General features: G+C 35.3%; 2 protein-coding genes across 4 annotated transcripts in view; both read right to left on the minus strand.

The window, feature by feature from the left end:
* Window positions 1–3824, minus strand: part of LOC111055316 (protein hsr-9) — a 41172-nt gene extending 37348 nt beyond the window's left edge. Inside the window, exons 1-2 of the mRNA XM_039429399.1 lie at window positions 3691–3824; window positions 1174–3100 (exon numbers count right to left, since the gene is read on the minus strand). Of these exons, the coding sequence (XP_039285333.1) occupies window positions 1174–3091 (1918 nt within the window). The 5' untranslated portion in view covers window positions 3092–3100; window positions 3691–3824. The remainder of the gene's footprint in view (window positions 1–1173; window positions 3101–3690) is intronic.
* An 8447-nt stretch (window positions 3825–12271) lies between these two features.
* LOC111055319 (multidrug resistance-associated protein 1) overlaps window positions 12272–26172 on the minus strand; it is a 79699-nt gene continuing 65798 nt past the window's right edge. For all 3 annotated transcript variants that reach the window (XM_039427819.1, XM_039427817.1, XM_039427818.1), the window contains exons 29-31: window positions 25060–25157; window positions 21751–21945; window positions 12272–14252 (exon numbers count right to left, since the gene is read on the minus strand). In XM_039427819.1, coding sequence (XP_039283753.1) covers window positions 14141–14252; window positions 21751–21945; window positions 25060–25157 — 405 coding nt within the window. In that variant the 3' untranslated portion in view covers window positions 12272–14140. The remainder of the gene's footprint in view (window positions 14253–21750; window positions 21946–25059; window positions 25158–26172) is intronic.

A 26172-nucleotide genomic window follows, 5' to 3' on the forward strand; every position in this document is an offset into this window, starting at 1 on the left:
AAATGGTGCAACTATAAATAATTTGAAGTAAAAATGGCAAATTATGAGATAATGTAGGTCTAGAGTCTAGCCTATAAACGGTTTTTTTCTGAACACTTCAAAAGCTTGAATTTAGTCTTGTCACTTAATATTTTTTTAATATTATTAGACTACAATAAACATAGCATAATAGCAAAGAGAAGATGAACAGTCCGTGACACCTTAATGCGTATTAAATTCATTTCTTCAATAAATTATTATTTTATTTCTAAGTTTAAATTCCACTGAACACAAACACAAGATAGCACTTGTTTATGTATGTAGGCTAGGTTTTCATAGCATTTACAAAAACCAACATGAATGCAATTAATATGTTTAATCTACAAAAGCATTTTCAATTTCAATTCCAACCAACATGGGAATAATTTCATTGATTATTTTAAAAAATGAAAGAGAACGCGGTAAAATTTAGATCAACTTAGTTATGAAGATTTCAAAACAATAATAGTCGGCACTACAAACACGAATCTTCACTTATTTATTTTAAAAAAAGTTGGTATTGGTTAATAAACTATGAAAATAAGAAATAGTAATCGCAAATTACCTTTATTCTTGCCATTTTAACCTGGATAAAACAGTATCACAATCACAACACTTAGCATGAAAATTGAAAACTGAGAATGCTCAATGTAATAGGGCTGAATGCTTTCGCCACTCCGCCACTGTGCTTTTGCTTTTTCTCCCTAGCGTTGGTTGCAAGTTCCAACTCCAACGGCTTTGCAACAACATTACAGACAAAATTAATGCCTTTCTTTGCCACAAGACATCGCTAGCAACGTCTCAGATAATAAAAATCTGGTGTGGAACACTCACACAACTTTCCTTGCTCATATTTGAAACTACGATCAGACTTTTGTATATGTGTATATTAAATAATTATTGTTTTCAGAGTACTTTTCAACTTTTTAAACTCAAGTTTATTCTGTTTCTGCTTCTCAATCTCTTCCTTCTTTCGTTTTCTCTCGTTGGCTCTCTCTATCTTCAATCGCTCAAATTCTTCTCTCTTCTTCCTTTTATTCTCAAAATATTGTTGACAAAGTTTTCCTGAGACTATTGTTGGTACTCTTTCTCTTCCGACCCTTCTTCTCTTATTGTTCTCAGATTCAGGGTAGAAAAAGTGTCTTTTGAATGGGCTTGGTATTCCTTGTTTTGATGGCCCGTCAGGGGGGCTGGTGGATACATCTGTTGCCTGCATATCTTCTTTCCCTGTGGACTGTTCTGGATGTAAATCTGTTGGCAGCAATTCTAAAACTGCATCCTGGTTTGGCGAAAGAACTTCATTTATATTGCTTCCATCAACAGGAGACTGTGAAGCATCTTTATTTAGTAATATGTTAGTATTGCTTCCAACAACAAAAGGCTCAGTTTCAGACAAATTAAAAATTACATCTATATCTGTTAAACATGCTTCATCAATATTGTTTTCATCATCAGGAAACTCCACAGCAGCATTATTCAGTGATATGTTGGCAGAAACGTTGTTCCCCAAATCACATGGCTCAGTTCCAGACAACTCAAAAATTACATCAATATCTGTTGGAGGGGTTTCATCACCGTTGTTCCCATCAGCAGGCAACTCTACAGCATCATCATTCAGTGACAGGTTGGCAGAAATTATATTGTTCCTAACATCCACCTCAAGTCTCTCCAGTTCCATTTTTGTTTTTTTCCAGCACTCGAACAAAGATGTGTCCAGTGGATCTCCACACCATGTTTCAGTTGATGCTTCAAAAACAGAGAGCTTTTCTTTCCCTATCATGTCATTCAAGAAACGTAATCCTTGCTTAAAATACTGTATTTTCAGCTCAGTTGAGTCACTTTCATCTTGCTCTTTGAATGCTCTTTGCTCTTGGCCTGGTACCTCAATTATTTGAGGATTCCATGGGTACAATCCACATTTCTTGAATCCATTGGACAACATCGATTCTGTAACGTTCTCATCTATCACTTCTTGTAATAGCTTTGCAAAATCTTTCTTTTTCAAGAGATGAGAACCGTCTTTAATAATGTTTTCCAGCCTCCACTTGTGTACTTTATTCTTCCATCCTTCTTTGAGACTTCTAAAAACAGCAACATCCATGGGTTGCAAAATGTGAGTGGCATTGGGTAGCAAAGCCACCAGAATTATCCCATTTTCTTCACAGAATTTGCTTGTCTGGAAAGATAGATGTGAAGCATGGCCATCAATGAAAAGGATAACTGGTAAAGTGATTTGTTTTTCCACTAACCATGGATGAAAAATATCAGCAATGAATTCAAAGAATGCTTCACAAGTCATCCACCCTGAATCAGTTTTTCCTAGCCCCCACTCCTTTGGATAATTATCTGCAATTTCTTGAGGAATACGTTTGTATTTGAACAAACAGGTTGTTGGAGCTACAACACCACTTGCACTACCAGTTACCAATACTGTGATGCACTCTTTCTCATCAGCATTAACTTTCTGATAAACTGTTTTATCACCTTTCCTGGCAAGAACTTTAGGGCCTTTTGGATTTAAAAAAAATGCTGACTCATCACAGTTGAATATTCGAGACGGGTCTTCCAAAAGCTTTTCATCACCATGCTCTCTATTAATATACAGCTCCACTTCTGAAAACCAGTTGATTATGCTTTCCCTAGTAACTGCTGCCCGTGAGACAGTCAAATTTTGAGAGACCCTTTTTGAAATAAGAGGATTTCTTCGAAGAAAACTCTTGACCCATGTTCTGCCAGGTCTTCCATCTTTAAAGGGTGAATCACGTTTCACGGCTTTTAAGTATCTCTCCACACTGATGCATAACTGTTCAATAGTGATTGGAAAACCAGCTTTTGCCATGTTCTCCACCCATCTGCTTATTTTAGCCTCCTCTTCTTTTGATAGAATGGAAGGTGGGCCCATTCTTCTTTCCATCGGTGATTTACCCTCCAATTTATACTTCAATGTTGTTCTAGGAACTCCAAATTTCTTTGCAGCTGTCCGGATAGATGTTTTGTGCAGGCGCACATCTTCAACTGCAGCTTTCATAGCATCTTCATTGTAGCTTAAAAATGTACTCTTGGCTCCAGGCATCTTGGAATCCTGAAAAAGAGAACAAATTTTTAGAATTGAAGCACCCCACTTAGTCATTTTTCAGCATCATCTTAGGCTCAGATTAAAGTACACTGTAAAAGAGTTGGTAAAATGCTCATAAGTGCATTGTCTTTTTTATAAAAGATGAACTACCTATTTCACTAAAAAATATATTTGTCATAATTTTTTGAGTTTAATATATTGGCCTTAGTTTTCAAATTCAGTTGAAATATATTTTATCTCTATTTTATTAGATGAATCTCTCATCAGAGGAGGTGTGTTTCAAAAGTTGACCATATCTTGATTCAGTAATTGACCACACGGTCAAACACTAGAACCCATCCTATTTTGCAATTTTGAACAAGCTCTTAACTTTTATCCACTTAAGTTGGTTATGGAAATGTATTTATATGTATAAAAAAATCAAGTCAATTGAACCAGAAGTTGACCACACAGGTCAACCTCTAGTTCATCTGTGAAAATGTGATTCAGTAGATGACCACCCCCACCAAAAGGTGTATAAGTAGGGTTATGTTATTAGAAACATGTGTATCTGACTTAGAAAATACTTTAAAAAACAGAATTATTGCTAGTCTTACCCAATGAATCCAATATTTGGCTCTTACAGCTGCTATCTGATACCACTCTTCTTATCAAATCTCATAAGAAAAAGACACATACCACATACTTTCATGAACTGCTCACCAACTAATGTCAGCCATTTATAAACCAGATGTAGCTCATTGCTAAGCTTCTAGCTTATGCCGCAAGATGGCAGTAGGTACTTGAAGAGCTCATTAGAAGTTGGCTGAAGCATACAGAACTGTTATTTAATCGAATTATCATACAAAATGGTCAACTACTAGTGCATGGTCAACTACTGGCACCTTTACCTTAGCCTAATATATTTTACAATAGGGGTTAATAACTTGAAAATGCGTTTCAATCACAAAATAAAAGTTTACTCATTTAAAACTGGAAATCAAAAAATTATTTTTACATGTTTTAAAAATATGGAGTCTTGCCTCAACTTTCAACTTTTTTGACTTCTTGCATTACAGTAGCCTACATTTCTCGTCAAATTTACATAAGATATTTCTAATTTAGTGTACCAACCAAATGGTGCAACTATAAATAATTTGAAGTAAAAATGGCAAATTATGAGATAATGTAGGTCTAGAGTCTAGCCTATAAACGGTTTTTTTCTGAACACTTCAAAAGCTTGAATTTAGTCTGTCACTTAATATTTTTTTAATATTATTAGACTACAATAAACATAGCATAATAGCAAAGAGAAGATGAACAGTCCGTGACACCTTAATGCGTATTAAATTCATTTCTTCAATAAATTATTATTTTATTTCTAAGTTTAAATTCCACTGACACAAACACAAGATAGCACTTGTTTATGTATGTAGGCTAGGTTTTCATAGCATTTACAAAAACCAACATGAATGCATTAATATGTTTAATCTACAAAAGCATTTTCAATTTCAATTCCAACCAACATGGGAATAATTTCATTGATTATTTTAAAAAATGAAAGAGAACGCGGTAAAATTTAGATCAACTTAGTTATGAAGATTTCAAAACAATAATAGTCGGCACTACAAACACGAATCTTCACTTATTTATTTTAAAAAAAGTTGGTATTGGTCAATAAACTATGAAAATAAGAAATAGTAATCGCAAATTACCTTTATTCTTGCCATTTTAACCTGGATAAAACAGTATCACAATCACAACACTTTGCATGAAAATTGAAAACTGAGAATGCTCAATGTAATAGGGCTGAATGCTTTCGCCACTCCGCCACTGTGCTTTTGCTTTTTCTCCCTAGCGTTGGTTGCAAGTTCCAACTACAACGGCTTTGCAACAACATTTACAGACAAAATTAATGCCTTTCTTTGCCACAAGACATCGCTAGCAACGTCTCAGATAATAAAAATCTGGTGTGGTACACTCACACAACTTTCCTTGCTCATATTTGAAACTACGATCAGACTTTTGTATATGTGTATATTGAATAATTATTGTTTTCAGAGTACTTTTTCCTTTGTGTAAATTGTGGAATTCGATTATTTTTTTTAGTTGTCATTTTTTTAAAGTCGTCAAAACAGCTGTTCTACAGATGAAATATCTCGACTATGTGTTCTTTTTACTTTCCTTGCCATATTACCATAGGTAAGGAAAGTAGTGCTTTCCAAAAAAAATTAAGGTACCCTGATTTCAAGTTTTCTATACGTTTCAAGTCCCCCTGAGTCCAAAAACATGATTTTTGGGTGTTGGGCTGTGTGTGTGTATGTGTGTGTGTGTGTGTGTGTGTGTGTGTGTGTGTGTGTGTGTGTATGTGTGTCTGTCTGTGAACACGATAACTCCATTTCCTAATCAACCGATTGACTTGAAATTTTAAATTTAAGGTCCTTATACCATGAGGATCCGACAATAAGAAATTCAATAAAATTCAATTCAAGATGGCGGAAAAATGGCGGATAATTACTAAAAAACCATGTTTTTCACGTTTTTCTCGAAAACGGCTCTAACGATTTTCTTCAAATTCATACCATGGATAGCTATTTATAAGCCCTATCAACTGGCATTAGTCTCATTACTGGGAAAATTTCAGGAGCTCTGTAATATTCTTGAGAAAAATGGCGGATAATGACAAAAAACCATGTTTTTCACGGTTTTCTCGAAAACGGCTGTAACGATTTTCTTCAAATTTATACCATGGATAGCTATTTATAAGCCCTATCAACTGGCATGAGTCTCATTTCTGGGATAATTTCAGAAGCTCTGTAATATTCTTGAGAAAAATGGAGGATAATGACGAAAAAACCATGTTTTTCACGGTTTTCTCGAAAACGGCTTTAACGATTTTCTTAAAATTCATATCATAGATAGCTATCTATAAGCCCTATCAACTGGTATGAGTCTCATTTCCGGGAAAATTTCAGGAGCTCATAGGCTCAGGAGATAATGACTAAAAACCATGTTTTTCACGATTTTCTCAAAAACGGCTCTAACGATTTTTTTCAAATTCATACCCTGTATAGTTATTTATCAGATCTATCAACTGGCATGAGTCTTTTTCCTGGGAAACTAATGGGGGGTCCACCCTATCCTTGAGAAATGGACTTTGTAGCCTCCATCTCGTGCATGAGGTAGGTAGGTAGGTAGAGCAGTTTATAAAAAGTACACAGTCATAGTCAAGATAATTCATCTGTAGAACAGCTGTTTTGACGACTTAACTCGAAAACAATAATTATATATACACATATACAGTAGTCTGATCGTAGTTGCAAATAATATGTTGCCGCCAATAATTGTCATGATGTGACCCTATTTTATTCCCCCCCCCCCCCTAAATTATTGTGACCCCTAAATTATTCTCGTTTGAGAATGAGGCTTACAGTTCAATGAGCAAGGAAAGTTGTGTGAGTGTACCACACCAGATTTTTATGAACTGCTCTACCTACCTACCTCATGCACGAGAAGGAGATTACAAGTCCATTTCCCAAGGATGGGGTGGACCCTCCATTGGTTTCCCAGAAAGGAGACTTATGCCAGTTGATAGAGCTGATAAATAACTATACAGGGTATGAATTTAAAAAAAATCGGTCAAGTTATTTTTGAGAAAATCGTGAAAAACATGGTTTTTTAGCAATTATCCGCCATTTTTCTCAACAATATTTCGGAGCTTCTGCAATTTTCCCAGAAAAAAACTCATGTCATTTGATAGGGCTTATGAATAGCTATCCATGGTATAAATTTGAAGAAAATCGTTAGAGCCGTTTTCGAGAAAACAGTAAAAAACATGGTTTTTTAGTCATTATCCGCCATTTTTCTCAAGAATATTACGGAGCTCATGGAATTTTCCCAGAAATAAGACTTATACCAGTTGATAGTGCTTATGAATATCTATCCATGGTATGAATTTGGAGAAAATCGTTCGAGCCGTTTTCGAGATAACCGTGAAAAACATGGTTTTTTAGTCATTATCCGCCATTTTTCTCAAGAATATTACGGAGCTCATTGAATTTTCCCAGAGATGAGACTTATGCCAGTTGATAGGGCTTATAAGTAGCTATCCATGGTATAAATTTTAAGAGAATCGTTAGAGCCGTTTTTGAGAAAACCGTGAAAAACATGGTTTTTCAGTCATTATCCGCCATATTTCTCAAGAATATTACGGAGCTCCTGAAATTTTCCAAGAAATGAGAACCATGCCAGTTGATAGGGCTTATAAATAGCTATCCATGGTATAAATTTGAAAAAAATCGTTAGAGCCGTTTTCGAGAAAAACGTGAAAAACATGGTTTTTTAGTAATTATCCGCCATTTTTCTTCCATCTTTGATTGAATTTCTTATTGTCGGATCCTCATGGTATAAGGACCTTAAGTTTAAAATTTCAAGTCAATCGGTTAATTAGGAATGGAGTTATCGTGTTCACAGACATACACACACACACACACACATACACACACACACAGACCAACACCCAAAAATCATGTTTTTGGACTCAAGGGATCTTGAAACGTATAGAAAACATGAAATTAGGGTACCTTAATTTTTTTTGGAAAGCAATACTTTTCTTACCTATGGTAATAGGGCAAGGAAAGTAAAAATATATTTTTAAAATGTTATTAATAAATTATATTATTATATTGAAAATTACTGGATTTTTCTATTTATAATTATTATTATGGAATAATATTGGAATGGTGAGTTTTAGTTTTATTTATTCGAAATGCAGTTGTGTTTTTTATATAAAATATTAAATGAATATTATTTAAATATTATTTTATAATAATTATAAATAGAAAAATCTGGTGTGGTACACTCACACAACTTTCCTTGCTCATTGAACTGTAAGCCTCATTCTTAGACGAGAATAATTTAGGGGAATAACATAATGACGATTGGCGGCAAAATATTTGCAACTACGATCAGACTACTTTATATATGTTTATAAATAATAATATTGTTTTCAGAGTACTTTTTCCTTTGTGAAAATTGTGAAACTCGATGATTTTTTCAATAGTCATCAAAACAGCTGTTCTACAGATGAAATATCTCGACTATGACTGCGTTCTTTTTATAAACTGCTCTACCTACCTACCTCATGCACGAGATGGATGTTACAAAGTCCATTTCTCAAGGATGGGGTGGACCCCCCATTGGTTTCTCAGAAAGGAGACTCATGCCAGTTGATAGAGCTGATAAATAACTATACAGGGTATGAATTTGAAAAAAATCGGTCAAGTAATTTTTGAGAAAATTGTGAAAAACATGTTTTTTTAGTAATTATCTGCCATTTTTCTCAAGAATATTACGGAGCTCCTGCAATTTTCCCAAAAATGAGATTCATGTCAGTTGATAGGGCTTATAAATAGCTATCTATGGTATGAATTTGAAGAAAATCGTTGGAGCCGTTTTCGAGAAAACCGTGAAAAACATGGTTTTTTAGTCATTATCCGCCATTTTTCTCAAGAATATTACGGAGCTCCTGCAATTTTCCCAAAAATGAGATTCATGTCAGTTGATAGGGCTTATAGATAGCTATCCATGGTATAAATTTGAAAAAAATCGTTAGAGCCGTTTTCGAGAAAACCATGGTTTTTCAGTCATTATCCGCCATTTTTCTCAAGAATATTACGGAGTTCCTGGAATTTTCCCAGAAATGAGAACTATGCCAGTTGATAGGGCTTATAAATAGCTATCCATGGTATAAATTTGAAAAAAATCGTTAGAGCCGTTTTCGAGAAAAACGTGAAAAACATGGTTTTTTAGTAATTATCCGCCATTTTTCCGCCATCTTTGATTGAATTTCTTATTGTCGGATCCTCATGGTATAAGGACCTTAAGTTTAAAATTTCAAGTCAATCGGTTAATTAGGAATGGAGTTATCGTGTTCACAGACATACACACACACACACACACAACACACACACACACACATACACACAGACCAACACCCAAAAATCATGTTTTTGGACTCAAGGGATCTTGAAACGTATAGAAAACATGAAATTAGGGTACCTTAAATTTTTTTGGAAAGCAATACTTTCCTTACCTATGATAATAGGGCAAGGAAAGTAAAAATCCAGTCATTTCCAATGTGATAATATAATTTATTGATAACATTTTTTAATATATATTTTATTATCTGAGACGTTGCCAACGTTGTTAGCGATGTCTTGTGGTAAAGAAAGGCATTATTTGTTTGTCTCTTTGTCTGTGATGTATGCAAAGCCGTTGCAAGTAAGTTTATGCAAGATGCAAGAATCCAAGAAGGCAAGAATGCAAGATGCAAGCTTCAGAGAACCAACGCTATATATAAATATAGGGAGAGAAAGATTTCATAAAGCATTCAGCATTATCAATTTCAATTTTCATGCGAAGCGTCTCAATAATATTGTATGATAACAATTAATTAAATCTTTAGGCCTACTTCATTTTCCGGCAAAATTGAATTTAAATAAATTATTTCATTTGAAAACCATTGCATCAGAAATTTATAGACTTGAAAATGAAATAAAGTTAGTGAGGGAAAATCCAAATGTTAATTAATTTTCATGATGAGATGATATCTTGTGGGAGGGTATCATTTATCACCACTACGAAATGGGACCTGATTTTTTTTGTGCCCAGATCACCTGGATCAGCCACAAAAATTAGCTTCTATGTCATATTTTTTCATAATATAAGTCGGAAAAATCTGGTGTGGTACACTCACACAACTTTCCTTGCTCTTTGAACTGTAAGCCCCATTCTTAAACTAGAATAATTTGGGGGAATAACACTAGTAGTTCTGTGAACAGTAGACCTCACGCAGTATTCTCATCCACAAGCAAAGACCTTGAAGAGATAAGGTCTTTGTCCACAAGACATCTTTAAGGTCTTTGTCCACAAGATTGAAACTATAGACCTTATGGAAATACAGCAATAGACTGGCTTCTCCACACATCTGTGTAATCACTTGTCAGCTGATTTATGATGAATAATTCTATAGTCTGATTTTTACTCTAATATTGGCGTATGAAGGAGGCCCCTTTTTCCTTTTATATTATCCTTGAAATGCAAAATTTCCAAAACCTTGTATATACGTCGACGCGCAATTTAATAAGGAACATACCTGTCAAATTTCATGAAAATCTATTACCGCGTTTCGCCGTGAATGCGCAACATAAAAACATAAATAAACATTAAGAGAAATGCCAAACCGTCGACTTGAATCTTAGACCTCACTTCCCTCGGTCAATAATGACGATTGGCGAAAACATAATTATTTGAAACTAAGATCAGACTTCTGTATATGTGTATATATAATTGTTTTCAGAATACTTTTTCCTTTGTGTAAATTATTGTAAAATTCGATGATTTGTTTTAAAAGTCGTCAAAACAGCTGTTCTACAGATGGAATATCTCGACTATGTGTTCTTTTTATGAATTGCTCTACCTACCTACCTACCTCATGCACGAGAAGGAGGTTACAAAGTCCATTTCTCAAGGATGGGTTGGACCCCCCATTAGTTTCCCAGAAAGGAGACTCACGCCAGTTGATAGAGCTGATAAATAACTATACAGAGAATGAATTTGAAAAAAATCGGTCGTCATTTTTGAGAAAATCGTGAAAAACATGGTTTTTTAGTAATTATCCGCCGTTTTTCTCAAGAATATTACGGAGTTCCTGCAATTTTCCCAGAAATGGGACTTATTTCAGTTGATAGGGCTTATAAATAGCTATCCATGGTATAAATTTGAAAGAAATCGTTAGAGCCGTTTTCGAGAAAAACGTAAAAAAAGTAAAAACAGTTTTTTAGTAGTTATCCGCCATTTTGAATTGAATTTCTTATTGTCGGATCCTAATGGTATAAGGACCTAAAGTTTAAAATTTCAAGTCAATCGGTTGATTAGGAATAGAGTTATCGTGTTCACAGACATACACACACACACAGACCAACACCTAAAAATCGTGTTTTTGGACTCAGGGGACCTTGAAACGTATAGAAAACTTGAAATTAGGGTACCTTAATTTTTTTTGGAAAGCAATACTTTCCTTACCTATGGTAATAGGGCAAGGAAAGTAAAAATGGATAAGGGATGAGGGAATAGCACAATACGATAAGCTAATTATAAGCTAGATGATGAGAGGTAGGCCTATAGTTTATATGGACTAATAGCACTTCAAAGTTAATCCTACTTTGTTACTTTTTACAAGGCTATTACTATGAAGAAATTCAATGTAGCTTATATTATATTGATTATAGTTCATCTAGTTCTATGCAATAGTTGATATGAAAGGTGTGTACTCTATAGCAGCTTTTTCTATAGAAAACTGTAACTTATCCCCAAATTGAAGGTATATTTTCAAAATTTTGGATCCCCTTTCGACCCCCTTTGATGAGGGCCCCAATTGGGGATACCCCCCAGACCCGTCAAAAGCATAGGTGCTTTCTATGCCAATGTTATGATCCCCCCCAAAATTGTTTTCTGAATTCGCCACTGACATCCATTACATTAAATTTATCATTGTAATAGGGTAGACTACTTTAGGTACGGTGATAAAATTTCTAGAATTGAAATAATTCAATTCAAATTTATGAATAGAATAAATATTGCTCCAACAAAGCTGTTTGAAGCGTGAGGAAAAAACTGAATCGATGAAATTGCAAAATTAAAGCAATCAGAAACAATATGAGACTCTCATTGACCATAATGTAGGCCTATAGAGTACCATACTGTAATAGCTCACTCTAACTTACTTTGTATGAGCAATGGTTTTTGCTAAGAAATATTATGCCATAGCAATAACTATTAGTACTCATACTTTTACTTGCACGCTCAGTTATATGCAAAAACTACCGTAGATAAAGGATAAGCTTAAAGGATAAAGGATAAGCTATATTTCTTGTCTCTGATACTACAACTGTATACAGATAGAACATAGAAGCATAAACGTACCGGTAGTTTATGAGTGACAATAATTTTTTTCATAATCATGAAAAAATCAATTCTTTATCGATCATGTAGATATACTGTGATCTATGGCAACCGGGTTGGTAAATTTACTGATACTTTCATTCCCAAGTTTACTCAGTTTTGAAACTGATGAACTACCAGAAGGTACTAGAGCTATTGTGAACCAGGACCAGAAGAATTAACAATAGTTAATAATGATAATCATATAACTTAATCGATTTTAATGAGAATTTGTAAAATTTATTCACAAATAAATTCCATTTTGTACTTTCAAAAATAATATTCAAGTTTGACAATATAAATTTTCTTATACATTACATATTATATACCTTTGTCACTATTTCTACAATATTTTAATATCAATGGAACCAATAAAAGGAGGAACATAAAACAAGATTGAAAATTATCTTGTAAAATTTTAAGATTCAGTACAAAATAAATCATTTTGTAAGTACATACTGTAGTTTGATCAGATAAAATGAATAAAAAGTATTTCGCAATAACGTAGTAACTTTAAATGTTAGAAATTCGCTAGTAAAGTGAATCACCAGTAAATAGTCTCACCTCGTAAGTACTTGTAATTTGGCACGAATTTGAAATAAACTTTTTATAGAAACATGAGATCAGCATATAGCTGATAATAAATGCAAATATCTAGAGACTACCAGAAAAAACTCGTATCATCATTAAGTACAAATTATTAATTGTGATTTTGTTAACACAGACAAATATTAGATATAATTGTAAATCATTTTCTCATTCAAAGATATAATATAACTTAGTCTTGTGCAATAAATCAAACTTAAATAAATTTTACATGTATTTAAGCAATAGCAAATAATATTACAATCTGGTTATTTTTTGATATATCATTTTGAGCTTACATCGTTTAAATATCATCAATGCACTTGAAAAAACATTCAAGTTATATTCAAAATTATGCAAGTGAAATGTTGATTAAAATTTTGGTGAAGGCACTAGACATAAAAAATTCAAAAACATTTTCAAAAATAAAACTATAAATTAATTTAAAGCATGGATTAATTATTAGGATACAAATATAGTAGTTACCCATAAAACGTTTACATGTGATGTTTTAATGGCAAGATGAAGTTTGGCTAGTGTTTATCTATTAAAAACTTAAGAAGGTAGATCTTTAACTTTGAAGTTTGGCAACTCAAGAACACAGCTAAAAAAATAAATTCTAAAAATATAGAATTTTTGTTAGACTCTAAAATTTATAAAACTTGTAAAATTTAATTCCTTTTGATTCTCGATTCGAAATGGCAACGGCAGAAATATTATTCGATACACATTATGAAAGGAAATGTGGTTCTAATTATAACCATTTTAATGGCATTTCTATTTTACTCCTCAAATACGTTCATGAAAAGCTATCTCATTACATTCCATCTCCTTGACTGTACATGGAAAAGACTATTCAAAACGTTAAATCGTAAAACAAAACAAGACCTACATTACAAATTAAAAATCAATCACTGAATTTCAGGTTATGTCTGATAGCTGCTCAATTTGAATTACTTAAAACCTATGCTGTTTTCCTTGATTAAAAGAATATCACTAAAATAATTCGAGGATATGTAACATTTTTCAATATATATATATATTTTTTAATTTCCTAACAAAATTAAATCTAAAAATCATAAGTAGTAACTATTAAAGACTGATTCGTGAGCTATTACGAATTGAAAATGATCATTTTCGTAATTTTCATAAAATCATTTCCCATTAAAGAGGGAAACTTTCCAATAATTATTGCTATAAATTCTTAATATCATTTCGAAGCTCATGAACAGTTTTATGAAATGATAGAATACACGTTTGGAATTATTTTATTGACAAAAACTGAAACCAGTTGAAACGCTTAGAAACAACAACCTATTACCAAATCATGTGAGTGGGTGATGTTTAATTGGGAATTGCAATACAAAACTGGTGGGAGCTTACATTCTAGACATAATCAAACTACACTAGAATTATCATTTTATTACAAAAGATCGTTGAAGGCAGTTGATGATACTTTTCTAAATTGATCAATTACTGTCATACAAGACCCGCGTCGTGAACCATTGAATAGAATAACGACGTTTTCGATTTCAACAACTCGGCCGGTGATGAATATTCAGCAATCTGGCCTTTGTCAAGCACCAACACTCTGCAAAATAGTACGTTAGTCAAATACACCATCCACAGTTAATATTATTTCAAAAAATCATCTTACTGATGATCAACATATTTGATGATTCAATGTAATAACTTTTTTTCTCATCAACCACTCAAGGCAATAAAGAAATCACAAGGCGGAAATCTGGAGGCTTTGGAATCCAACAAAACTAGACAAATAATATATATAAATAGTTCCTATTGACACAAAACTATGAACAAATTTTGGGGAAGACAATGAAAATAATATGACAATGGGAATGTCATCGAAGGAATATAAAATTTTTTGAACGAAATTATGTAAATAATAGTAGTTACTAGTGATATAATAAAGAACAGTACTGTATGTTCATCAATGAAGATATGTTTCCTGTATCCTCCTTATCAATTGTACAGATGGTTCATCAGAAAATCTGAGACAAATATAAAGTAATATTATAATAAAAATAGTTTTTACAAAACTTTAGACACAAAGCTATGAATAAAATACGTTCAGTCACGAAAATAGGGCAGATGCCAGTTCATTCATTCATTCATTCAATCGCATGGTCATTATTTGATGCTTTCAACAGCATACCTCGTCTTTAGAGCATGAAACATGCATTTCATTATGACTGCACTGGTTGGCTAAAGGTGGGTTTTTGTTTGTGCATAAACTTCCGCAGTAGACGACGACAGGCATTGTTGTCTGAAAACATTTATATTGTCAAAATTTCAAGTGTGCTAAAACAGCTGATCCAATAACTTTTCTTTATTCGAGTTTATTATCGAATAATCAAAACATTTCTAATAATATCAACATATTGCCATTTTAGAATATAAACTTGACCTCTCCCATTAAAACATTATAATTATAATGTAATTTATCTATTCGATAATAAAGTCAAATAACGAAAAATTGGATCAGCTGTTTTAGCACACTTGAAATTTTGACAATATAAATTTCTTCAGACAACAATGCCTGTCGTCGTCGACTGCAGAAGTTTATGCACAAATTATTCAATTATTGAACATAATTATTAGATTATTTAGACAAATTGAAATCTACCCAATCTGAGATCCTCGCCCTGTCGTGGTTGACGACGGCATTTACGCACAAACGAAAACCCACCTTTAGGAAGAGGTCATAAGGATTGCTGCCCAGTCGGCTAGTGCAAAACTGATTGACAGAAACAGAGCGCATCCGCAGTACTCTATATTCCCTCAAGTTGTCTCAATTTTAACCCTATTAGTAAACCATTTATAACTATAGATGGAAAATTGATAACTTAGGATTTTCGTTTATCAATTATTATTTATTTAACTACTTTTTAAAATTTTGTTGCCGGACTCTTGTAATGTCTATGAAATTTCAGAGAAGGATCAGTTTTGGGATGTACATGTTGTTTCTTTCTCAATTACTAGTTATTAGGTATGATCGAATGAAATTGGAAAGGCTAAGCGTAAATTTACAGTAGATTCTTTACGGGAGTCCAACAATTTGAATCTTTCTGTCTGGAGGGTGATAAATGAAGAGAGGGGTGTGTTGAAACGGAGGAATGAGAACTGTTATATAGACGAAGTTGTAACAGAAGAGGGAACGGTTTTGAGAGGAGGCTTTGAAGTTTCCAACTATTTTAATAAATTTTTTCAGGAGGCTGGAATAAAGAATAATGTCTCTGTACAATTAAATTACAACATTTTCTCTGACTCCTATGATGACAGAGCAAGTACGTATTGTGAATAAATTCATAGCTGCTCCTTTTACTAGAGAGGAGATAGATAAGATATTAAATAGTCTAAAAGGTGAAAAGTCAACTGGTCTGGATGGGATATCTACTATGGTGTTGAAGTCTTGTAAAGAATACTTATTAGATCCACTCACCCATTTGGTAAATGAATCTTTGAAGTACGGTGTATTCCCTGATAAATTAAAAGAGTCAAAAGTAGTACCCATTCACAAAGGCGGTGAGGGAAACCTTGCAAATAATTTCAGACCTATTACTCTTGGGAATTCTATTGGTAAGGTTTTTGAGAAGTGTATGATGTTTCGCTTTGTTGAACATCTTGCTAAAAATCAAATTCTGGCCAAGGAGCAGAATCGGTTTCAGAGAGAAAGATCCACAAAGACGGCAATTGTATCCATTTTTGAGGATATAATTGATATGATGGATAAGGGTGAGAATGCTGTTGGAATTTTTCTGGATCTAAGCAAAGCTTTCGATTGCGTTGACCATTCAATTTTGTTAAGGAAGCTGGAGTTGGTGGGTGTGAGAGATGTTGAACTGGAATGGTTCAGGTCCTATCTCCTGGATAGGTCTCAGTGTGTGGAAATAACAAGGGAAGATAATTCATTACTTATCGGATAGAGTATCAGTGAAGGCTGGTGTACCACAGGGCTCTTACTTGGCCCTTTGTTGTTTTTGCTATATGTAAATGATGTACCAAAAGTTATTTCCCAGGGTAGAGTTTTAATGTATGCCGATGACACATCATACATTTGCAGCTCTCAGGATGCAAGTGTGTTAGAAATAGAATCTTTCTTGAACATTAATGCCATAGCCCAGTACTTCTCTCAACTCAAATTAGGAATTAATAAATCAAAATCCCATTTTTTACAATTTACACATAGAAATAATTCCAGGATAAATCAACTTATTAATGTACAGATAAATGAAAAAAATGTTAACCAGCCTCATTTCGTGAAATTCCTAGGGGTTGCTCTGGATCAGCATCTCTCTTGGGATTGCTATACTGATCAGCTCTGTGGGAGGATTGCTTCTGGAGTCTTTGCACTCCGACAAATAAGAAGATTGAATGATACCAAACTCACAACGGCAGCCTACCACTCACTCATGATGTCACACATCCGCTATGCCATTATTGTGTGGGGTGGGTCGTGCCAGAATTTGGAGAGGGTGTTCAAGCTCCAAAAAAGCTGTTAGAGCGATCAAAGGTATTATGTCTTTAGAGTCCTGTAGGAGCCACTTTAAAGAATTAGGCATACTACGCTACTGGTGGAACATGTTAGGGTGAGTCATTGCACCCTAACTCGGCAGTGTCTTGAGCTATGGAGCTCTATGACTGCTCAAAGTAATAACAGTGCTGAAGTTGGGGGTTCCTGATATATAAGACCTTCAGTAGAGCTTGGCAATTTTATCTTTATTTATTCTTATTTATTTTTCTATTATTCTCTAATTTTCCTTTTTCTAATATTAATCAATATCTGATATACTAATCTAGTTCGATTTCCATTTAATTTTCAAAGTTATAATATGTATAAATATGTATATATGTATATAAATGATTTTTTTTTTTTTTTTTTTTTTTTTTTTTTTTTTTTCTGCCAAGTCTACTTTTTTTTGGGAGAAGTGGTAATGGAGAAGGGTTCTCTCCTAGGGAATGGAATACTGTGAACAGTGGCTGACTGACAATCAGCTGCTGGCACGAACTGCTAACTGTCAATCAGGCCACCATTGTTGAAATGGGAGTGGCTTGTGGGTTTGAGGTGGTCGTGGTATTTCGTACATCTGCCTTATTGATGTACGCCACGAGATAGAAGCTGTATCATGAAGCTTTCGAGATGTGAGCTGAATGAAGTTGAGTAATTGAGGGGTACTGGCATATTCATAGAGTAACCTATTATTCACTGTGTAGTGAAAGTTGCAGATGGTTCTGATGATTCTGTTTTGAAGGCCAAATAGACGTTTTCTATTGGTCTTCGATAGATATGGGAACCAGACTGGGGCGGCATAGGTCAGGTATGCTCTGATGATGGCTGTGAATATGAGCAGCCGAAATTTCAGGGGGAGTGAAGGGGTGATAAGTAGGGGGAATAGTTGTACAAACAGCACACGACAGTGTTGAATTTTCACTTTAATGTGTTGTTTGAAAGTCAGTGTTCTATCCAGAGTTACACCTAGGTACTTAACGGTATGGGACCATGGCAGGGCGTGGCCATGGATTTTGAGAGTGGGAGGAAGTTTGAGTTTTCGGGAAAAGGCGACAGCCACACATTTAGTTGGATTTATCTCTACCTTCCAGGATGAACACCAGGATGTAAGCAGGTTTAATTGCTCTTGAACATTCCTGGCCGCCCTATTCAGATTCATGCTGCTCGAGTGGAATGTGGTGTCATCAGCAAATAGACTTGTTTGAACTGAAGGTAGAGATGGCATGTCATTGATGAAGAAGGAGTAGAGGATAGGTCCAAGCACAGATCCTTGGGGGACACCTGCTGTTGCTGGGGTGAGAGCTGAAGAGTTTACTGAAGATGGGGTTTGGTTGTGAACTTCAAAATACCTATTAGTAAGGTATGACTTGAAGAGTCTTATTGTTGAAGGTGGAAAGACAGATGAAAGTTTATAGAGTAGTCCATCCAGCCACACAGTGTCGAAGGCTGCTTTGAAGTCTATAAAGACTGCAGCCACGTGCTCTTTCTTGTTGAAAGAATCTGATAACTGAGAGCAGAATTTCATTAGTTGCAGTGTTGTTGAACAACCTGCACGAAATCCAAACTGCTCTGGCCTTATCACACTATCTAATGTATTTCTTATATGTTTCTCCAGAAACATTTTCTCAAAAAGCTTTGAGAAAAAGCAGGGTATGGAGATTGGCCTGTAGCTGGATGGTAGGGTGGAGCGTTTTCCTGGCTTTAGGAGCAGGAATAATTTGCTCTTTTTCCATTCTGAGGGGAAGTGTTGGGTGTTCAGAATGGAATTGAAAATTACAAGCAGGTGTTGGGCTAGCTCTGGAGGCGCATTTAAGATGGCCTTTCCAGAAATACCATCAAGACCTGGGGCCTTTTTTGGATTTGTATTTTTAAGTGCATTTGTTATATCTCCCATTGTAAAAGGTGAGAGATTATTTGGGGTGGGGTCTTGCACTGTTACTAAAACACTGTCAACTATTTTTCTAAAGTGGGTGCCGAGCTCTTGACTATGAGGGACGGGTGGATTTGAGAAGTGGAGTTCTAGATGGGAGGCAAACTCATCCACTTTCTCTTGGTCTGAGAAGATTAGCCCATTTGGGCCCTCAAGTGGAGAGTTTGGAGGTTTTTTCCTGAGAAGTTTACGGGTAGCTTGCCAGGCTGAGTTGGGTGGCAAAGAGGTGAGATACTCTTCCCAGGATTGGAGGCGATGTAGTTTAAGTAGTTGAGAGCATTTGTTCGATGCTCTATTAAATGCATATTTGTCAGCAGGAGCTCGTGTTATCTGCCAACGTTTGCGAGTGCTGCGGCGCTCTCTGATAGCCACTTGAATTTCAGTGGGAAGTAGTGAGCGTCGTTGGGGTGGGGCTAAGGAAGTGTTATCAGCTAGTGCTGTTTTTATAACTTCCGTAATATTTGCTGTATGAGCTTCCAAGTCGACAGTGTTCGAATGTGTGCTTGGAAGGATGGGAATAGAGTTTGACACACTTTCATGATACTTCCTCCACTTCACTGTAAGGCGATGTGGAGGTGGTCTTGCAATGTAGTCGGGATTCACAAGAGTGAACAACACTGGCAGGTGATCTGAAGACAGGTCCTCGACCACCTCAACCAGGGAGGTTCTTGTGAGTCCCACTGACAATGCATAATCCAATATGTCAGGTTGAGCAGCTTGATTGCACATACTTGTATGTGTGGGAGATGATGGGACATGGAAATGTATGTCTGTGTATTAGAAGGGCTACACCACCATGGGTTTGATTAAGCTCATTAGGGAGGCGGTCGTAGCGAAGGCAGTGGTATGAGGGGAATTTAATGGAATAGAAGTTGGCATTTGTGTTTCCTGAATAAGAGCCACATCTATATCCAGATCACTAAGAAAGTGACGAAGTTCGTCTATTTTGTGTCTTAATCCATCTGCATTGAATGAAATAATTTTGAAATTATTCATTTTAGTTCAACAGGGAGGGGAGTGCACTAATAAGAATGGCAATGGCTTCACCAATGTTCAAGGCATTGATGAGACGTGGTAGGGTACTTACCACCCATTGAACGAATTTTTCTGAGCTCAGAAAGCTCAGTAGACCTCCCTGTCCCTGTTGAGATTGTGCGGAGGGAGGTTGTGAACTTCCCGAGTTTGACTCCACTGAAGGTGGTGTCTTTGTTTGGGAAGGGAGGGAGGGGAAGTTCTCTCGAATATTTATAATAGGTGAGGAGGGAACCCTTTCCACTGGGGGTGATGGAAATTTATTTTTCACTATCACTGGTCGTTCTTTGATGAATACTTTTGTCACTTTGTGACTACGGGGAGGGGGTGGGGGACTCGGACTATTCCCTGTAGCCCCCTGAACGGCCGCCGAGTAGGAGAGTGAGGCTGGATCGGCCACTCTCGCCTCTCTCGGCCGCCGTTCCGTGACTGGAGGCTGCACGGAAGTCGACTGTTGTGAGACAGTCGATTTTTTGGCTGGCAGCCTGTTAATTTGAGCCTGGTGTGTTGGACACCCTCTGTAGTTGGCTGTGTGAGCTCCTTGACAATTCACACAACGGGGCTTCTCTGATTGAAGATCTCTCTTACAATCACTTGCCTTGTGGTTGTCTCCACACTTAACACAACGTGGTGTGTGGAAACAATTCACTGAACTGTGGCCATATCGCTGGCAATTGAAGCATTGAGGAATGCTTGGTTTGGGTTTGTAAGGCTCAACTTGAACCTTGATACAGAACAGGCTGCTAAGAGAGTAGATTTTTTTAAAATCTCCCTCTTTTTTAAGTTTGATTATGAAGAGACTATAAGGCCTCCCACGACTGTTAATAGGTGTAACACTTGAGATGTTGAACCCAGCTTCTTTCAGAGTTTCAGCCAGGTCAGCTGGGTTATGTGACCAGTGAAGGCCACGAAGAACTACCTTCAGTTCTGAGGTATACTAACCGTTCCCTCTATTTATATCTATGAGGTGATTATGCATGTTAGAAGAAAGACAATGACTAGAAATGCTGATTCGCATGGATACAATACTAGAAATAGAGGAGACTATGCTGTATCACAGAACAGCTCTTTTTGAGAAAAAACCTACATATATGGGTCTTAAAATTTATTAGAAATCTTCCTACTCACTTGAAAAATTGTGACGATGTCGATGTTTTTGAGAAGGAATTAAAAAGTTATTTGATGCTTGGAGTATTCTATACCACAGAATAGTTTGTGTGTAGAAAGGGTTCCTTTGTGTGATTTTTTTCTTCTTTTTTTTGTAATACTGTATGTATTATACATTTTTGACAATTCCTATACTCTGATTAGAGTCTCTGGGAAGCTTTAAAAACAAACGAACAATCTATGAATGAAGTATGAAATATTAAGGGCGGGCCATTATGCTAACACTACGTTTAACGCTAAACCACAAATACAGATATAATCTTAGCATCAGCTGATGAAAAGTGAAATGTGTGTTCGTTCAAGCCTGTACACATCTTTATACAACAACGTCAAAGGATAATAGCAGGTAACCCGTGCTTCGCGCACCTTAATAAAGTTATCCACAATAGTTGACATAGTTACTAATTTCTCAATTGTTGTTTGACTGACCTGTCAGAGTCCATGATAGTGTTGAGCCTGTGAGCAATGGTGAGCACGGTGCAGTTCCTGAACTCGGCGCGAATGGTGCGCTGAATGAGTTCGTCGGTTTCAAGGTCAATGGCGGCCGTCGCTTCGTCCAGCACCAGCACTTTGGTCTTGCGCAGTAGGGCTCGCGCCAGGCAGATCAGTTGACGCTGGCCGACACTGTAAACCAACATTAAATATTTAATAAATTTACTAATTCATAAGAATAAGCACATATTTTAAATAAGTCATCATTATTAACTTGTAGACCCATATAAACTGCTCCATACTGACACTACTAATACAATATTAGGGTCCGTATGGTCGCGATAACAGTTTAAACCAACTTTACATTAATCTAGGATTAAATAAGCTATGGTCAAAACGCTTGATTTAATCCTGGATTAATTTAAACTTGAGAGTGTGATCACATTGCATTCATATATGAATGTAAGTTCTAGCTGGTTATACGTGGACCAAGCGTGCAGATGAGAAACAAAATCTGAAAAGAGCAATAGTTTAATAGTAATCAATAGTTTGAATTAAATAAGTTATGGTCGCAATAGCTTGATTTGAACCTGGATTGATTTAAACTCAAGGGTGGGATCACACTGTATGCGTATACGTGCAAGTGCAAGCATGGCTATGCGTGGACCAAGGGTGCATATGAGAGACAAAACCAAGAAACACTTGCACTTGCTGGTTGCGTTCAGTGTGAGTCACAATATATGCTAGTCACAACGTCTTTCAATGGCACTTTTCAAATTTTGTTTTTCGGCTCATGCATGATCTGACTTGCACTACGCAATCAATTTAATCACACCCTTAAACTGTAATCGACCATACGGGACCTAATTGTATTCGTTTTTAGGAAATGGAACTTTTAAAAACTATTTTAGTCTTAGAATTGTGCATCTGTGGGTAAAGATGTAACACGCATTGTAAAAAGCTGCCAGATAAATGGAATTGAAATAAAACCATGAGCACAAAATCAAAGGAAACTCTCTATGAAGTACATTATTTTCAACTTTTCAAGGGATAACAAGCAACCAATTCTTCAGTCAGCTAGTTTGGACCGGTTCGCCAAAGTTTATACGACTGTAATAAACTTTTCAAATAAAACGACCTGGAATTGTTAGCATAAATTATTTAGAGGAAGTGAGTTATTTATGGAAGTCTTAATGCATATTTTCAGTTCATTTTCATGATTACAACTTTGTCCTTGTGCACTGTTTAATGTTACCGACGTTTGATCATATGGACCATTAACTATCTGATTTTTTGTCCAACTGTAGGTCCAATATTCAATATTAGATTCGACGTCGGACCGTAAATGGGGTTGATGTAATGCCGGCCAGATAGCTGAGTTGACTAAGGCGTTGTCTGCTAGTGCTACCTGGTCGCCGAATCCTATCGAATAGGTATGGACGTTTGATCATCTCATAATTCACCCTCGAACAAGCAAAAAGCTAATGTGGGCATCATCCGCAATAAAAAAAGGTTATTGTGGGCGAGGCGAATGTTGCTTGAGTCAGAGTCGATTTGGAACGTGGGTGGGTATGTTGGATTAAATTGTGGCAACCGATCGGGGCGTGAGTGGTGAAAGATACGACTCTACCAGTCCAACTGAGTTGGACAAGTAATTGGATAGTGAATGACCCGCTTTAGGCTATATAGGCCTATTAAAAGTGTTTGAAAACCACTTATAAATTGAAACATTTTTGAGAAACTTATTTCAATCGTTACACCATTATCAAATAAACTCTAGTTTACTGGTTAGGACCTGGACACACAGAAAGCGATCTGCGATCAGAGTGGTCTTAGGTATCTATTATCTATCTTGGATTACTAAATGTATATTCTCCTAATGAATTCTGATCGCAGATCGCCCTCTGTGTGTCTTTGTCCTTATATAATAATAATAATTATGTCCTTATATAATTATTGTATAAAATCTAGATCACTGGAGACTGATGATAGTTTAACAATGGAACATTATTTTCCAAAAAGTGGTTGTTACAATACATCAACATGTAGCAATTCAATATTTCTCAAGTTTTCTTATTACTACAGTGGATTCCCTTTAACATTCTAAATTTTTGGTGTTCATTTTGGGTTAAAAAAATATGTGCTTGGAAGTGCTGACGAATCATAATCTCTTTAGGAATAATTTTCAATCAAATTTCGGGATGGAATCGTAAGGGCTACTAGTAGTTCTGTGAACAGTAGACCTCACGCAGTATTCTCATCCACAAGTACCTGATGTCAACTGTTTTAAATGTTAACAAAATCAGTTCACGTTTGAATTTGTATTCCATAATTTATTAATATTTATTTTAATTTAAACAATGAATAGAATATATTTCTATTCCAGAATTTATATAATATTCATCCAGTTCCGTGATAATCTTTCCATCTAATGAAAATTAATTTTTTTCAATCAAAAATATTATAACTTCTTCAGCATTATTTAGTTCATTTTATTATTTTCAATCACCTATTAAATTAGTTTTTTCGAATGTGAGAATATTGATCCTGATGGACACGCATAATAATACCATGACTGCAAAACAAAATATTGAAACCAAAGACCTTAAAGCTGCGATTAGGCCAAATTTATTAACAAAATGTTAATAACTCAATCCTTATAGATTATATTAGATTGAACATAACTTATCATACACATGATGAACATGTGTGTTTGTCAACTTGCGTTCAATCTAATAGAATCTATAAGGATTAAGTTATTAACATTTTGTTAATAACTTTGGTGTAAACCCAGCTTAAAGATGCATACGGTACCTCTTCAAGGTCTTTGATTGAAACTATAGACCTTATACAAATACAGTAATAGACTGGCTTCTCCACACATCTGTGTAATCACTTGTCAGCTGATTTATGATGAATAATTCTATAGTCTGATTTTTACTCTAATATTGGCGTATGAAGGAGGCTCCTTTTTCCTTTTATATTATCCTTGAAATGCAAAATTTCCAAAAACCTTGTATATACGTCGACGCGCAATTTAAAAAGGAACATAACTGTCAAATTTCATGAAAATCTATTACCGCGTTTCGCCGTAAATGCGCAACATATAAACATATACACATTTAAACATTAAGAGAAATGCCAAACCGTCGAATTGAATCTTAGACCTCACTTCGTTCGGTCAATAAGCCTGTTTTTCCATTTCCAAACATTTTATGATTATGTGTTTCTATCACTGTTGAATAAAAAAAATAATTGAAAGTTGTAACTTGGCTACACGCTACAACACAGAAAGTTGACTCTGACCTGAGGTTTTCGCCGCCCTCGGTGACCTGATGCTGTAGACCGGCTGTGAGGCCTTTCACAAACGTCTTCAAATGCGCATGCTCCAACGCTTGCCACACCTACAATAAATCACAAAGAAATTGTATTGCCTTGCACAGTGTCAAACATATCATGTACAAATATCAGTTATTTTAATAAAAAAACTCATTTAAATTATTCTATTCTAATTAATAAAAACAATATAAAAATCTTGTAGTACCCTTTATTTTTTTAAAACTTTAAAAGTTTTAGTTCAACAACTAGTTTCGACCCTAACTTACGTCATTTTTATGGCTTAAATTTGTATGACTTTTCAAGACTTTTTATGACAATTTTTATGACTAAAAAGACCTAAGTTAGGGTGGAAACTAGTTGTTGAACTATTTTAAAGTTTTTTAAAAAAAATAAAGGGTACTACAAGATTTTTATATTGTTTTTATTAATTTGTTTAAAAGTAGCCCATATAAGTGAAGTGTTTTTATTCTATTCTAATATTTCTAACGTCTAATATTTCTAATCGAAGCTTGGACAAAGCTTCCATCAATCTTATGGAGAGTATGCTGAAAAAGTGGAAGAAGAAAAATGAAGAGAAGGTGAAATAGTAAGAAGTAGAAGATGAATGAGTAACAAGGAAAATAAAGAGAAGTGTAAAGATTGAGAGAGACAATTTGGAAGAGTGAGAGTTGAGGCATGAGAAGGATAAGGATTTCGAAAGTGAATTGGGGAAGGAAAAGGAAAAACAAGAAGGAAAAGGTTAAACAGTGGGTGGCGAAGTGGAAGATGGAGAAAGAGAAAAGTTAGAGGAGCAAGAGGAAGAGGAACAAGAGCAGAGAAAAAGAAAAGAAGAAGGAAAAGGAAGAGGAAGAGGAGAGGAAAATGTGGCGAAAGACGTAATAGGGGAGGAAAATGCAGGCGATAGAGAAAGAAGCGGAGGAAGAGATGAAGGAGTAGAAGAAGGAACTAGAGAAAAAGAAGATGAAGGAGGAGGTGATGGTGAAGAGGGTGAAGAAGGAAGAAAATAGAATGGCCGGCTGCACCCAAAAAGCCTGTTGAATTTTAACCGTGAATAAATGCCACAATAACCAATTAGAGGAG

Source organism: Nilaparvata lugens, chromosome 5 (genome assembly GCF_014356525.2).
Source record: "Nilaparvata lugens isolate BPH chromosome 5, ASM1435652v1, whole genome shotgun sequence".
Classification (NCBI taxonomy): Eukaryota; Metazoa; Arthropoda; class Insecta; order Hemiptera; family Delphacidae; genus Nilaparvata; species Nilaparvata lugens.